General features: G+C 38.4%; 1 protein-coding gene across 1 annotated transcript; it reads left to right on the top strand.

Annotated features, from left to right (window-relative positions):
- Positions 1-397: 397 nt before the first annotated feature.
- Positions 398-10,293, top strand: TYRP1 (tyrosinase related protein 1). The gene is made up of 7 exons (XM_075078514.1): positions 398-862; positions 3,644-3,966; positions 4,954-5,158; positions 6,103-6,270; positions 7,724-7,903; positions 9,268-9,414; positions 9,988-10,293. The coding sequence occupies exons 1-7, from the start codon at positions 481-483 to the stop codon at positions 10,191-10,193; spliced, it is 1,611 nt and encodes a 536-aa protein (XP_074934615.1). The 5' UTR covers positions 398-480; the 3' UTR covers positions 10,194-10,293.
- The last annotated feature ends 3,716 nt before the right edge of the window (positions 10,294-14,009 follow it).

The raw sequence follows: 14,009 nt of genomic DNA, 5'->3' as shown, positions 1-14,009 counted from the left end.
TGTTCTGCTGCCGTTAGAGAACAGCAAGGGAACACAGAGGGGAACTGCTGAGTAGAGAACATGATACACTAGTTAAATGCAGAAAAGAAAGGCATGGTGGGGGGCAGGGGGAAAGTTCAAAAAGCTGTTGCCTTAAACAGGTTTTAGCATTTTGTGGTAATGAAGTAAATCTGGCTGGCAGATGTACAAAATGAATAAACATTTGGGAAGCACTTAGAAGTCAATGAGCAAATATAGCTCTAGGTAGTTACTATCTTTTGTGCAGATAATGAGAGAAGAGAATGTTAGTGTCTGTAGTCACTTTCTGTGGTTGAAGGGGTAGCCTGGAGGTTTGTATCTTTTGTTTTTATTCCCTCCCCTCTCTCTCCCTTTCTCTTTCTCTCCCCAACAGGAGCTGCGTGTCCCATTGCAGGAGACAAGAAGTCAGCGTGCGTGGACTGCTGGCTCTTGGAAGGAGCCAGCTCTGCTGGATCCACCGTCATGCAGCTCCCCATGTTGCTGCTGCTTTCCCTGCCACTGCTTCTTAGCATGTTTGGCCAAGCTGGAGCTCAGTTCCCTCGCCAGTGCGCTACTGTTGAGTCCCTGAGGAGCGGCATGTGTTGCCCAGATTATTTCCCTGTGTTTGGGCCAGGTACTGACCGGTGTGGTGTGTCTACGGGGAGGGGCCGATGTGTACAGGTGACTGTTGATTCACGACCCCACGGCCCACAGTACATCCATGATGGGCGGGATGACCGTGAGCAATGGCCCATTCGCTTCTTCAACCAAACCTGCCGGTGCAATGGTAACTTCTCTGGTTACAACTGTGGATCATGTCGCCCTGGTTGGAGTGGACCTACCTGTAGCCAACAAATCAATATAGGTAAGAGCATCAGAAATATGACATCAAAATTGCCTGTTGGCTGTGCTTACTTCTAAATGTATTTCGCATATTATTTTTCTTTAAAATAGAAAATGCCCCTTATATTTATTTAGCAACTGTACATTGCCATAGGGTTATTAAGGTAGCTGTTTGATAAATTGTTCAGCTTGTATACCAAGCACCTATATTTACCACCCAATAAAAGGAAGAAACAAAACCTGTACCAGTGCAGCAATAGGTCCAAGTCCATTAAAGAACTGAACATCTAAGATGAAAAAAAATTTATTCTTTGGAATTATTTAAAACATTTATATGTGTTTGTGAGTATGTCTGGGAATAATACATATCTAGATACCATGTTTAATACCTTGTGACTACTTTAAGTGGTATAGCAGCTCTTTTGATTCAAACTCCTTTGATAAATCTCCACACTATGTACGTGGCCTTGTAAATTATTCCTTACCTAGTCGCTGTCAATGTCTTTAAAAGTCTTAACTCATGCCTATGAGCTGTTCAGATGAGTCAGGACAGGGGCTGGTGGGCATTTCTGAGAGTTCTCCAGTTTCATTTTAGTCCAGAATATCTGTAAACAGATGTCTAAAATTTTCTGAAACAGTTATGAAAACCTTGTGGGACACGAAAATCTTGAATATTGTATGTAAATTGAAAAAGACAAGCAGGCTTGGGGACATATCCTTCTTCCTAAGTCAAAACCATCTGAATGAATAAGATTTCAGTCTTTATTAGTGAAAGTTTAAAGGTGTTCTTGAAATCTTGTAAAATCCATAATCCCCACATGAGTGGTTTCTGTTGACATGAGAAACAATAGGTCTGTAGCACAAATGTGCAGTGCCTTTTGCAGAAACAGAAATCAGCACTGCCATTCTTTTCACCAGATAGGAAACACTCCATGAATGTGAGTGTGTGTTCCAGCAAGGGTTAACAAAAAAATACTCACCAATTTAAAATCTTAAAAGTAAGATTCCTTAAAAACAACTTACTGAGGGTTGTGGGAAAGACCTTAGGGTTCTATTCATCCTTTGAGCTCCAAGAAGCAAACCAGAACGCAGAAAGTATGACTCATGAATTGGATCTGCTAAGCCAAGTTGCCAGGTTGCACCCTCTGATACTCTGGCCTGTTCTCATTTACAATGGTGATAATTCGGGGGAGGGGGAGAAAGAAATATTAAGACACACAAACATAGCAAAGTAAATGTGGAGATAGGCAAAAAGCAGTTTTAGCTGATTTTCTATATCAAGAAGGGTATACAACAGCACTTTTTATTTTTCTCACTTATTAAATCCTTAACTACTCAGTAAAATGCTACGCAAATCAGATTTATCATGCATGACAACATAAGTTTAAGAAGGGGAAATTAGCTTCTTATTATGCTTTAAGTTTCCACATGGAGGTCACCTCTTTTGTCATCCAGAGAGCTGGCCCCAGCTGCTCCGACTTTAGAAATAATTATTGGATTACTGATGGCACATCCATATAAAATAGCTGTGAAATGCAGTCTGATGCCTTCATATCTTCTAAATTCATGCCTAACTTTAATAATAGTCCCAATTTTTTATTGTGGTTCTGGCATATAATTTGAAAAAAGAAAAGGTTATTGTGTCTTTGTAAATCAAAAGTAGATGGATATTCTTAGCGTGCTACTTAAAATCAACAACAGAAAACCCTTCAGTGACCAGGGCTAGCATATCAGTTCAGTTCTGCAAAATGGAAAAGCATGTTTCAGGATACAGAGTCCTTAGATGAAATTCATGCTTCATAAAATTATTTCTATACACTTCAATGAAAAGTTATTCCATAAGCTTCAATGAAGCCAAAATATCCCCCACTGCATCAATGTTATACAGTGAAATGTAGTTCACTTTTATTCTTTGTATTGATTCATGCTGAAGACCTGTTGCTTCTCATATCAACACAGTCTATCATTCATTTGGACAATTACAGATTTTACAATACTTTTTATAATGAAAATGAGTGCATGTTTAAGAAAAGCTGTGAGGACTTCTACCCATGTCTTAGTCTAAATTTAGCCTGAAATCTTCTCAGTCCAGGTGAAAGAGTGCTGGACTGGGACTGAGGTGATGTAGACTCTGTTCCTTTTGCTGATACTCTGGTATTTCAACAAGTCAATTTTCTTCCTTGTTTCATTGTCTATATGTGGTCAATGATATTTTTAAATGGGTTTCAGATATACTGTTAAAAAGGACTAATATATGTCTGTTGTTAATAAGAGCAGGTAATTACATTAGAGAGATCTTATACTGTGTGAAATTCACAATTCAGTGGTGAATCTGCCATTTTTCCTACAAAAGTTCAAGCATAATCAATGTACGTCTTCACTAAATCAAGTGGTAGAACTTCTGATTATTATAAATTGCTATATAATATTCTTTTCTTGTAAGAAAAGGTTTCCTTACCACAGGAAACTTTATATTAGATAAAGTTCTGAATGGTTCGTATTACAAAGAACTGTCTTCGTCATTTCTCTGACAGGATGGAAGGATAATCTGTAATAATACTCCTAAAAGAACTAAAACCACAAGGTTTTGGGCTTTATTTTTATTCGGTTCAACCTTTCAGATAATAAATAACATTTTCTATTTATGCTCAGTATTCTCTGAATTGCCCCAGTAAAAAAAATGAATGAATACTTGAAGAAAAAGGGATTTACCTGGAACCATAGGAGCAAAACAAATTACTCCTGTGAGATCAGATCTGAGTGTCTATTGCTCTGGTAACTTGCTGCTTCTGTGTTGTCACAGTCAGGAGGAATCTTCTGGATCTGAGTGCAGAAGAAAGGAGGCGTTTTGTGGATGCCTTACACCAAGCCAAGGTGACAATCCATCCTGACATTGTTATTGCCACACGAAGACGTGAGGAAATATTTGGACCAGACGGCAACACACCACAATTCGAGAATATTTCCATTTATAACTACTTTGTGTGGTCTCATTATTATTCTGTCAGGAAAACTTTCCTTGGTACAGGGCAGCAGAGTTTTGGAGGAATCGATTTCTCTCATGAGGGACCAGCTTTTGTCACGTGGCATAGATACCATCTACTGCAGCTTGAAAGAGACATGCAGGTGAAGTTCACATTAATGTTAAGCCATGTGTTCATGCTATGCTTTGCACAGTTAAAGAACTTCTACCCGTATTCTAATAGGCAAAAGTGATAGCAGCTTTCTACATGTTGAAATAATTCTGCTTCAATATCAGTAATTCATTAGGTATACTGAACTTAATACAGTACATTTAGATTTTAGACTGTCGTTATAGAATAGCTAAAAATAGTATTTTAATGAGATTAATGGAAAGTGTAAAAGTTGCATAAAAATCTCCTGCAAAAATGGATACAAATTCTAGATATATCCATAGAAAATTCCAGATATATCCATAGAAGGCATGTTTGGATGAACAAAAGTTATTGCCAGTATTATTTTTAATATTAAGGCCCTGAATCTTGACTAAGTTAGACTAATCAAAGCAGCAGAAGTTCTGAAGAAAAGTATTACAGAGGTGGCTTGGGGTTTCAGAATCATATCTTATTTGTATAATTAGTGCAACTGGTTAGAGAAATCAGTGTTTTGTTACACCCTGTTTCATAAACCAGTGATTTTTTTGTTTCCTTTTCCTTGTGTGAACCTATCCATAAAAGGAATATATTATTTTATTGAGCTGTGTCTCCACTAGCTTCAATGGCTCTGCATCGGACTGAGGCACAAACTCCCTTCAAAAACTGACATTTGACATCAGTGGCATTTTGTTATGTGGAAGCCCTGAGGAATTCTAGCTCCTGGTGATTTAATATATATTCCTATTATGTTAGTAAACGTGATCATTAGTTAAGCTAATTTGGCTGGCCAACACATTCTGGTATATAAATACTGGAAGCCAGGACACACTCCAGAACTGTTCAACTCCAACCCGTACTAGAACCCGTACTCTCCTCCATGAGGCATGACTCTGACTCTTACTAAGATGTATTTAACTGTCTCTTAACGTCCTTCCAGCAGAAGATATTATATCTGTCTGGGGAACACATGTATTAACACCATATTTATGTTCTTTAGAACATGCTGCAGGACCCCACTTTTGGACTGCCCTACTGGAATTTTGCAACAGGACAAAACACTTGTGATATCTGCTCAGATGACCTGATGGGAGCAAGAAGCAATTTTGACGTGTCTCTCATCAGCCAGAACTCAATCTTCTCTCAGTGGCGAGTGCTATGCGAAAACGTAGAAGACTATGAAACTTTGGGAACCATCTGCAACAGTAAGTATGACTGCTGGCAGATATTTGGAGAGAAAATCCTTTTAATAATAAAGAAATATAATGTTTTACATTGCAATGGCTTTTCCCAGCCAAAAAGTCTTAAAGTGTTTTTTGAATATTATTCCAAGTTTCAACATTCTTCTGAGACAGTACATACTTATCATCTGTCTTGCACTGAGGTACAAAGCAGTTCATAATTTTTTCTAGAGCTTGTAGCACGGGAAGAGCTAAATGGTTTGACTTCCCATCTTATGCAGTATATATTCATCTTCTGTGCCATAAATAATTAAATCTGGCAGTGTAATTTCTTAACTGAAGCTTAAGTTTTCTTCTGACTACTCCACTTATCACCTTCATGCCATTTTCTCCAAAAACGAGAACATCTAACAAATCCCTGTGTTAACTATGTGGAATATGTTTTGAATGTGAAGAATATTGAATCCTAACACATCTACCTCAGCTACAAGAGCTGAAAAATCCCAGCAAGATTCTTGTATATTAATCACATTCAAGCCACAACTCAGCATCTTTATGGAAATAGGGGAAAAAATAGGAAGAAATTAGTGGGTTAGTCACCTACATAATCAGCTATAGTCCTTCCCCCAGCTACTCTGCCAGGACATCCTCAAAACTTTTGTCTCAGGTCTCATCAAGAAATCACAGTCGAAAACTATAGAAAAATTTTCCACAGAAAATTCCTACAGAAACACGAATTTCAATAAGAGGCTTCTAGATGCTTTTTAAAATCCTGGTGCAAAGAACTCAGCACACAGGACCCCATGAAAATTCAGATTCTTTGCTTGACATGAGGAACTGACACAGTGATTCAGTTTAAGTGTCTTTTGCAAGAGATTTTTTTCACCCCATGGTTCAGTCATAAGAAGGATGCATTTTGTGGCCCACTATTTTGTACCAGTATTGTTTTCTCTTCTCTGCACCTCAAGGCACTGAGGGTGGTCCCATCCGAAGAAATCCTGCTGGAAATGTTGCACGGCCTATGGTACAGCGTCTCCCAGAGCCCGAGGATGTTGCTCAGTGTTTGGAAGTTGGTGTATTTGACACTCCTCCCTTCTATTCCAATTCAACAGACAGTTTCCGTAACACAGTAGAAGGTAAACATGGCAAATAAAAGGACCTGGAACAACTCCAGATAAGTCAAGGGACCAGGCTTGTCATTTTTCCTGTTGGAAGCATGTGTCTGGAGACAGTCTATCGGACATCAAGAACACACTGTACTTAGCATTACGTATTAGCTTATTATTAAGTGGAAATATGCTGTGGGTAAATTATAGCTTATGTTAGTTTTTTAATAGTGTAAAAGGCTCAAAAGTCTGTCACTGGTGTACTAAGTAGAAACTAGCTGAGATCAGGTCCCGGCAACCTAGTAATAGGTTGGTGTTGCTAAAAACAGACAGCCCTTGCCTGCAGACTGATGCAGCTGCATCCTTAAACAAGGCAAACAAGTGCTCTTGTACCTGAATTAAAACAAACAAAAGAAAGCAAAAGAAATTATAAGCCTTGGTAGTACTTAACAAAATGGTATTGAAGCAGTAATTGAGGTCTTAGAACAGGATTTACTGCTGGACAAGTTATTCCTCCTCTCTGGGCGATATAACTCTGTTCTTCTCTAAGCTCTACATGTTTAAAATTAAATTTTCAGTCACTGGCATCTGAACACACACCCTCCCCCACAGAAGCCAGCCTACAGATTTTATCCATGCTGCTCAGCTAGTATACTACCAGCTGCTTCTGCACTTTAATAATCCACAGTTTTTAACAGGAATGACTAAGATTCATAAGAAAAGATTACCAAGTGACAGTTCAGATCCCTGCCAGACCTCCCATAGATCCTCTGGCTCTTTTGAAGAGTCAGAACTCCTACAACAGGGAGGATCTGCTCCATTTTCTTTCTCTTCAAAAAAAAACAAAAAAAAAAAACCCACCAAACAAAACAAAAAACCCACCAAACAAAACAAAACCCAAACCCCAAGAATCTACACCAACTTTTTAAGTTTTGGATGCTTCGGATCCTGACATCAGACATGAGGGTTATGAGGTGTTAGGCACTAACAGAGCTACACAGGGTATCTTCACTGAAAAACCAGCATCTGAAGCTTTCTAAGAGATGTTCACAGTAAGCATGGAAACGATGTGCGGAAACATAACAGCTAGTTCATTAGAATAGATGGCAACATATACAGACTTAAGTCAGCACTTAAAAAACATGTGCAACTATTTCAGTTATGCTGAAAGGTCCCAGATATATACCTTTATTTTCATGCTACGATGTGGTTTATTTTGGCCATTTTTGCTTTATATGCCAACAGCCTTGCATGCCACATTCTCAACATTCTTTTGTAAAGGCTATTTTAATCAGAAAATTATGCATGCTAGGGACATTTCTCAAATGCCAATAGGCAGAGAATTAGCTACTCATTTATGTTAAGCAAGGCAACACAACAACATGACAGCCTTTCAGAGAAAAAGGTATCCAGATGGGACTGCAGCTTCCAAACAAAATCTTCAGTGGGATTTTTTTGTGTTCTTCTTTGTTTTCATATTCAGGGTACAGTGATCCTTCAGGGAAATACGACCCAGCCGTTCGAAGTCTTCACAACTTGGCTCATCTATTTCTGAATGGGACAGGAGGGCAAACCCATTTGTCACCAAATGATCCCATTTTTGTCCTCCTACACACATTTACAGATGCTGTTTTTGATGAGTGGCTAAGAAGGTATTCTGCAGGTAAGATGTGCCCATGGACAGAGGCAGGATGGGTGGTTTTCAGCCTTTGTAGTCACAGGAGCTCAGCTGCTCCTTGTCGGACAGCAAGATACATCTAAGCTTAGGAGAGAGGACTGGAATTTTAACAGTATATTTAATAAATTCAGAGTAATAACAAGCAAGCTCCTTTCCTCACCTCACTAACAACCATTTTCAAATCACCATCTGTGAAGGGACTTGGCCAGAGATATATGGCACAATTCAAGAAAACAAAATATGCAAATACATTGCCTCCACAGAGCAAAGGCAGTGTAACCATGGAAGGTCCAAATACTTCATGGACATCCCGTCATTGTGAGGATTAAATATCTACATTTCTTCTTGTCAAACAAGGTCAGATGCCACACACACCCTCACAATTCATTTTGACCTCCTTTGTGATTTACTACCAGCATTCTGTAAACATATCCATATCCTTTCAAAGGATGGTCACTGTTGCTGCCCTTGTTTCTTTAACTCTGAAAAAAAAAAGAGAGAAAAAGAATAAGAGAAGAAGTGAAGGAGAGGGAGGAAGGAAGGACAGAATGAAGAAACTACAAGGAATGAAGAAAAAAAGAAACAAAGAAGGAAGGAGATGGCATCAGTGAACTGGGATGACAATTCCATGTAACCCTAATGTCTGTGCATCTGTCTGCACAAAGCAACGACTGTATTCCTGTTAGGACAATCCAGCCCCCTCTTCCTTCTTCTGCAGAAGACAGCTGCTGATGCACAACTGAGACTTCTTTGTGCAGCTTCTACAACCAGCCTCATTTACTTTTCCCACATCAACTATCAGAGAACAATTGTATCCCCTTGTGGTACTTACATAACCTACCGCAAGTTTTTGCATTATCTTACCAAGATAGAATTTTTTCTTTTTCTTTTTCTTCAGCTGACTTTCTCCTGATTTACCATAACATTACAAAAATATTCCACCAGAGTTCATATCAGCTGCCCTCCTGAAATGCCTGAGAGAGCACTCTTCATCACTGTTACATTCAGACAAAGCCAGATTGTAGCAAAAAGGTTTTCCCAGTCCTCCCTATACATATATTTCTTCTTTTCTGTGTGAGAAGAAAAGTCCAACACAGGCAGAAAGTTTTACAGTTTACTGGTGGTTTCTGTTAAAAAACAGAGATATCATTAGTAGTCTTGCTTTTGGATAGAGCAGAGCCCTCCATTTTGGATCTGTCACACTGGAAAACTAATCCCTCTAGATTAATTTAGGATAGGAAAAAAAAAATGAGGGTCTCAAAACCCTGAGTCATTGTTGGGAAAAAAATGAAGTTGTGCAGATTATTTTGATTTTATTTACAGAAATGTGATTTGACTTTCAAATTTAGATATCTCAACATATCCACTGGAGAATGCTCCTATTGGACATAACCGACAGTACAATATGGTGCCTTTCTGGCCTCCAGTTACCAATAATGAAATGTTTGTTACCGCACCAGAAAACCTGGGATACAGCTACGAAGTTGAGTGGCCAGGTAAACTGTCCAACCTAGACACTTCGTCTTTTTTTCTCACCATGTCTTTTGCCCTTTAAGCTTATGCATCATATAAAAAAGTTGGTTCAAATTTCGCAAACATTATTTGATGCCTCTGTAAAGGTCTATTTCTCTTTTCTTGCATGGCTTTCCAAATCAGTTGTGTTTGGGATTTAGTACAGCTAAATAGCTACTCATTATAGATTGTTCCTGCATGAAACTCCCACTATCCACTTCAATTTTTGGCAAAGTACTCATTTGGATCTAAACCTTGCAGAAGGTCCATATTCCTATATCATGCGCCTTCATTAAATCACTACAGAGAATGCAAATCCCTCACAAACCAGGCAGAAGAAGAAAGGTCCAGGACTGGATTGGTTTTAGGTTGTAGCAAGACAGACTGAAATTTTCTCACATTTTGGAACAATTATTATCAACCAAAATCCAAACTACTTCTAATTCACAAGTCGTTGAAAAATGACAGATATTGAGCTTTGCTTTGTCCCTCAGATGTTTATCAAAATACTTGACATTTCCTTTTAATAACCTTCCCTTTTGCTTTCCTTTCTGTAGGTCGGGCTCTCCGTGTCACTGAGATGATAACTATTGCAATAGTGACTGCACTGGTTCTTGTTGCAATTGTCTTTGCTGCAGCTGCATGTATCGTACGTGTCAAGAAAAATAAGGATGAGTTGCATCAGCCTCTTCTTACTGACCAGTATCAGCACTACTCAGATGATTATGATGGCATACCGACACCGAGCCAGTCTGTTGTTTGAAGAGGCAGCACTTTTTAGCATCTGACTGAAACTGTTTATTTTGCTGTGTTTTATAAATGGTGGTCATCCATCTGCTTTAAAATAAAGAGCATAAACTGTCAGCTGTCTTGATGTGTTTGCTTCAGGCTTCACCTCCTCTTTCATCACATCTAGGCATCAATAAGTCACCTTCACAATGCTAATTCTGTGTTGATTTTAATAGAATTCCACTAACTCTTCAGGGCTCACCTGCAAGCCTTTCTCATGCATATTTCTGCAAACTCTGGTAAAATTTAGTTTAGTTGCCAATGCCATTTGACTTCATCTAGCCCTTATACCCAGAATCCTTTTATGAGGTACTTCTGCAAAAAGGTCAAGTCTAGAATGCAGAATCCAAAATACAAGTAGATATCTTGGCTAAGTGAGTGGAAATGTGTTTCAAAATAGCCAGCGTGCCAGGCAGGGAGCTACAAGGGAATTCTGAGGTGAACAGAATCCATCTTTATTCAGATAACATAGTTTTGATCTTATTGCTGCTTTTAGGTAGATTGTGAAAAGAGATTCACCACTGAGAAGCCACTCCAGCTTTTGGACAGTTCAGCTGCATGTTCAAACACAGCTGCCTGAAGGGGATATCCATTTGAAAGGACAGCTGGCAGCTGCCTTCATTTTATTTTGATTTTGATTTTTCACTCTCTCCCATTCTCTCTCCCACTATCGCCATGGCAGTTCATTTTTCCCAGCAATGAGACACCTTCATTTCTCTCCTGCAGGAATTTAAACCTGCATCTCTTGTAATTTGAGAGAAGGCCCTAGGCATCAAGCTGTAGAATAGACTTGGAAAAATAGCCATATGCAACTGTGTTGAATTTATTCAACATGAGCCAGTGGGAGAGCAACAAACTGACACCTGCCTTTACAGCCTGAGGTAGGGCTTGAGGAACCCGGCTTCAAGCCTCACCTCCTCTCTCTCATCATAACCAGCTACCAATAAATCATCTGATTGTCTTCCTATGATGGTTTACTGAATCTAAATTAGCAGTCATTAGCTGACACACAGAGAAGTTCCTGGGTTCAGACTACTGAATTCCATATCACATACTCAACCCTCTAATTGTCAGACTATGAAGTCAAGCTGGCTCTTGTCTCTCTTTCTGTCTGAACCCAGCTTTTATAGAAATGACAAGTGATTTGGATTGAGCTCTTTCAGTCTGAGACAGCTCTCCCAGACATTAAGTTATTAGACAAAAGCAAGGGTCATTTACCTCCTCCATCCAGCCATGCTTTCTACATGCTGTGTTAACCTCAGTGGTTTCATTGAGTACCAGCTGTGCTCAAAGAACATGTACTCAGTTGCAGGGAGATCTGCAGTTTATACATTCATAATGGTGTAAATAAGAGGAGAAGTACCCTGGGCTAAGCAAGTGAAAGATGGGTTATCATCTTAACCCATCTTACCAAGCTTGGGGCCTGGACAACAACAAAAATTGACATACATAGCTGGTATTTAGGAAGAAAACTTTCACCTGTGGCAACCATGGCACAGAAGTTAATTAGACAAAGGTCTTTTGGGTTCCATTCTTGATTTTAATTGCTGTCTAGCCAATCAGTATTTCAGGAACACAAGCAGCAGCTTGGATTTCAACTTAAATGCCTCTTTCTGCCATTCTTGCTTGCAATGAGTAGCAACTTAACAAGTCATCCACTTTAGTGATTTCAATGGATTAAAGCAGGGTGATCCAATGTACTTTGGATTGGGGTCAAGAGACCTGGAATTTATTAGCTCTGTTACAGACCTGCCGAATGTTCTTAGCTAGCATATTTTTACCTCTGTGATTCATTTGACTAATTTATAAAATGAAGATAATAGAGCTTCCTTTGTAAAGTGCTTTTACTTCAGAGGACGAAAAGAAGCATACAGAAGCTTGATAGCAGAAGGAAAACAGCATGGCAAAATCAGATCTTGTGAATATGATGTTAGCCATTAAAGCCATTCATTCCTTAAAGCAAAATCACACACTCATGAACAGCCCATAAGTCTTGTGGGTCAGAGAATAAGACCTGCCTGCTAGTTACAACTGCCACACATAAATGAAGGAAGCAAGGTAGATTTTTATAACAGACTTAAAAAGAGAAAGAAGAGCAAGCACAGGAATAGGAGGTGGAAGGAAAGTGGAGAACTGTGTGCGTGACATATTCTTGATAAGTGTCTCACAAGTCCTTCTTTCTTCGGTCATTATTTGCAGTACTCTGTACTATGTCTGGGTCTGGAGAAAAAGTTTCTGCCATTCATTGAAGCTGCTTGGTGTTTTTCCCTGAGCTAAGCTGATGGGGAAAAACTATTTTAGGTTTGAAATCTGAAATAGCCAGCATATGAGAAAATTAACAAAAATAAATAAACACCAGAAAATTCATTGTGTGATAACTATAGGCTTTCATTTGTTATATGCAGGCAAGAACAGGTAGCAGAAGTCACAGAGAAGAGACGAAGTGAAAAACTGGAAAAAAGACTAACTGAGAAGTCTTAGACATGGCAATTATGAAGCGTGTGATGTCACTTCCCTCTGTGACTTTCACTCCCTGTTCTTCTCATGAAGGTTTATTCATATAAGGGTTGCATAAAACAGCTGTAAAGGATATCTGGAAATTATGAGAAAATAGGCCTAAGTTCGTGTTGAACTGATGACCATGCTAAAAGGTGATGTGAGCAGACATCTCTAAATTGTTGTCGGACAGAAATTCTCACACAAATTAGAACTGTGTAATATATGTAAAATTTGTAGATTGCTGAATAAATATTGATAATGATGTTAAACCAACCAAAATCCATGGATTTAATTGGTGATAGACCCTATTTCCACAGATAACTATTGGCCTAATGGAATGTCATCTTCTTATTGTTTTGACTTAGATTCAAGTGACAGTATCACTAAAAAAAAATAAAAAAGAAAGAAAGAAATAAAAAGGGGAAAAAAGGAAAAAAAAGATTTTTAGACCTTTTTGGTGTCCCTTACAACTGGAGATGTTAACGACTTTTTATGTTTATTTGCCTTCTTAGTTTTCTAACACTGTGTGAGTTTGGCTTTTGAAATTTATTTCTCTTATAAAAAGCAAATTAGTAGAAAGTAACTACTGAATTCAAATAATGAAATAGTAATTCAGATTCTCTCTGGGTAATATTAAATGAATAGAGGTTTTGAGAATATGCAAGAGACAAAGGGAACTAAGTTCAGGAGTTTTAGAAATAAAAAGAAACCTGCCAAAGCTGCATTTGACCTTAGAAAGGAAATACTGAAAAGGTTCTTTGACAATATAAATGAAAATGCAATAAATGCAGAGTCAATATTAGCATCATCCAGGATACATTTTTCTGTGTCAGTGATAACTGACCTCCATTTTCAGTAGATGAAATACGCTGACCTTGTATAGAAAGAGTTAAAGGCTTATGGAATGAGAGATAGAAACTGCCTTACAAGACAGAAACTAAACAATATATCTGCATCAAGACAGCTGCTAATTTCCATCCAAGAACCTAAAAATTACATACAAAACTGTATATAAGTCTACCTGTAAGGTGTCTGAATAATTTTATCAGGTCAGCCGAATCATTGTGCAATTGAGAGAAGCAATATTTTATAGTGAAGGGAAAGTAAAAATGTTCTGTGCAACTACAAGCTTATTAATTTAGACTCAGTAGCATGACAACCTCCAAAACAAACCATGCAAATACAACTGGAATCAAATATGGCACAGATTTATCAAAGTTAGACCATGCTAGCTTAATACCTTTCTTTGATAAGATAATTCAAAGATCTTATTTAGGAGTTATATTGACAC

The sequence above is a fragment of the Phalacrocorax aristotelis genome, chromosome Z (genome assembly GCF_949628215.1).
Source record: "Phalacrocorax aristotelis chromosome Z, bGulAri2.1, whole genome shotgun sequence".
Classification (NCBI taxonomy): Eukaryota; Metazoa; Chordata; class Aves; order Suliformes; family Phalacrocoracidae; genus Phalacrocorax; species Phalacrocorax aristotelis.
Note: the sequence above shows the minus strand (reverse complement) of the source record. Positions and strands in the feature narration are given on the sequence as shown.

Bases quoted from the DNA above. Each gene is read 5' to 3' on its own strand.
- TYRP1 (XM_075078514.1), top strand. From the start codon at position 481: ATGCAGCTCCCCATGTTGCTGCTGCTTTCCCTGCCACTGCTTCTTAGC. The intron at 5,159-6,102 runs GTAAGTATGACT...CTGCACCTCAAG, and splicing joins TTTGGGAACCATCTGCAACA to GCACTGAGGGTGGTCCCATC. The intron at 6,271-7,723 runs GTAAACATGGCA...TTTCATATTCAG, and splicing joins TTTCCGTAACACAGTAGAAG to GGTACAGTGATCCTTCAGGG.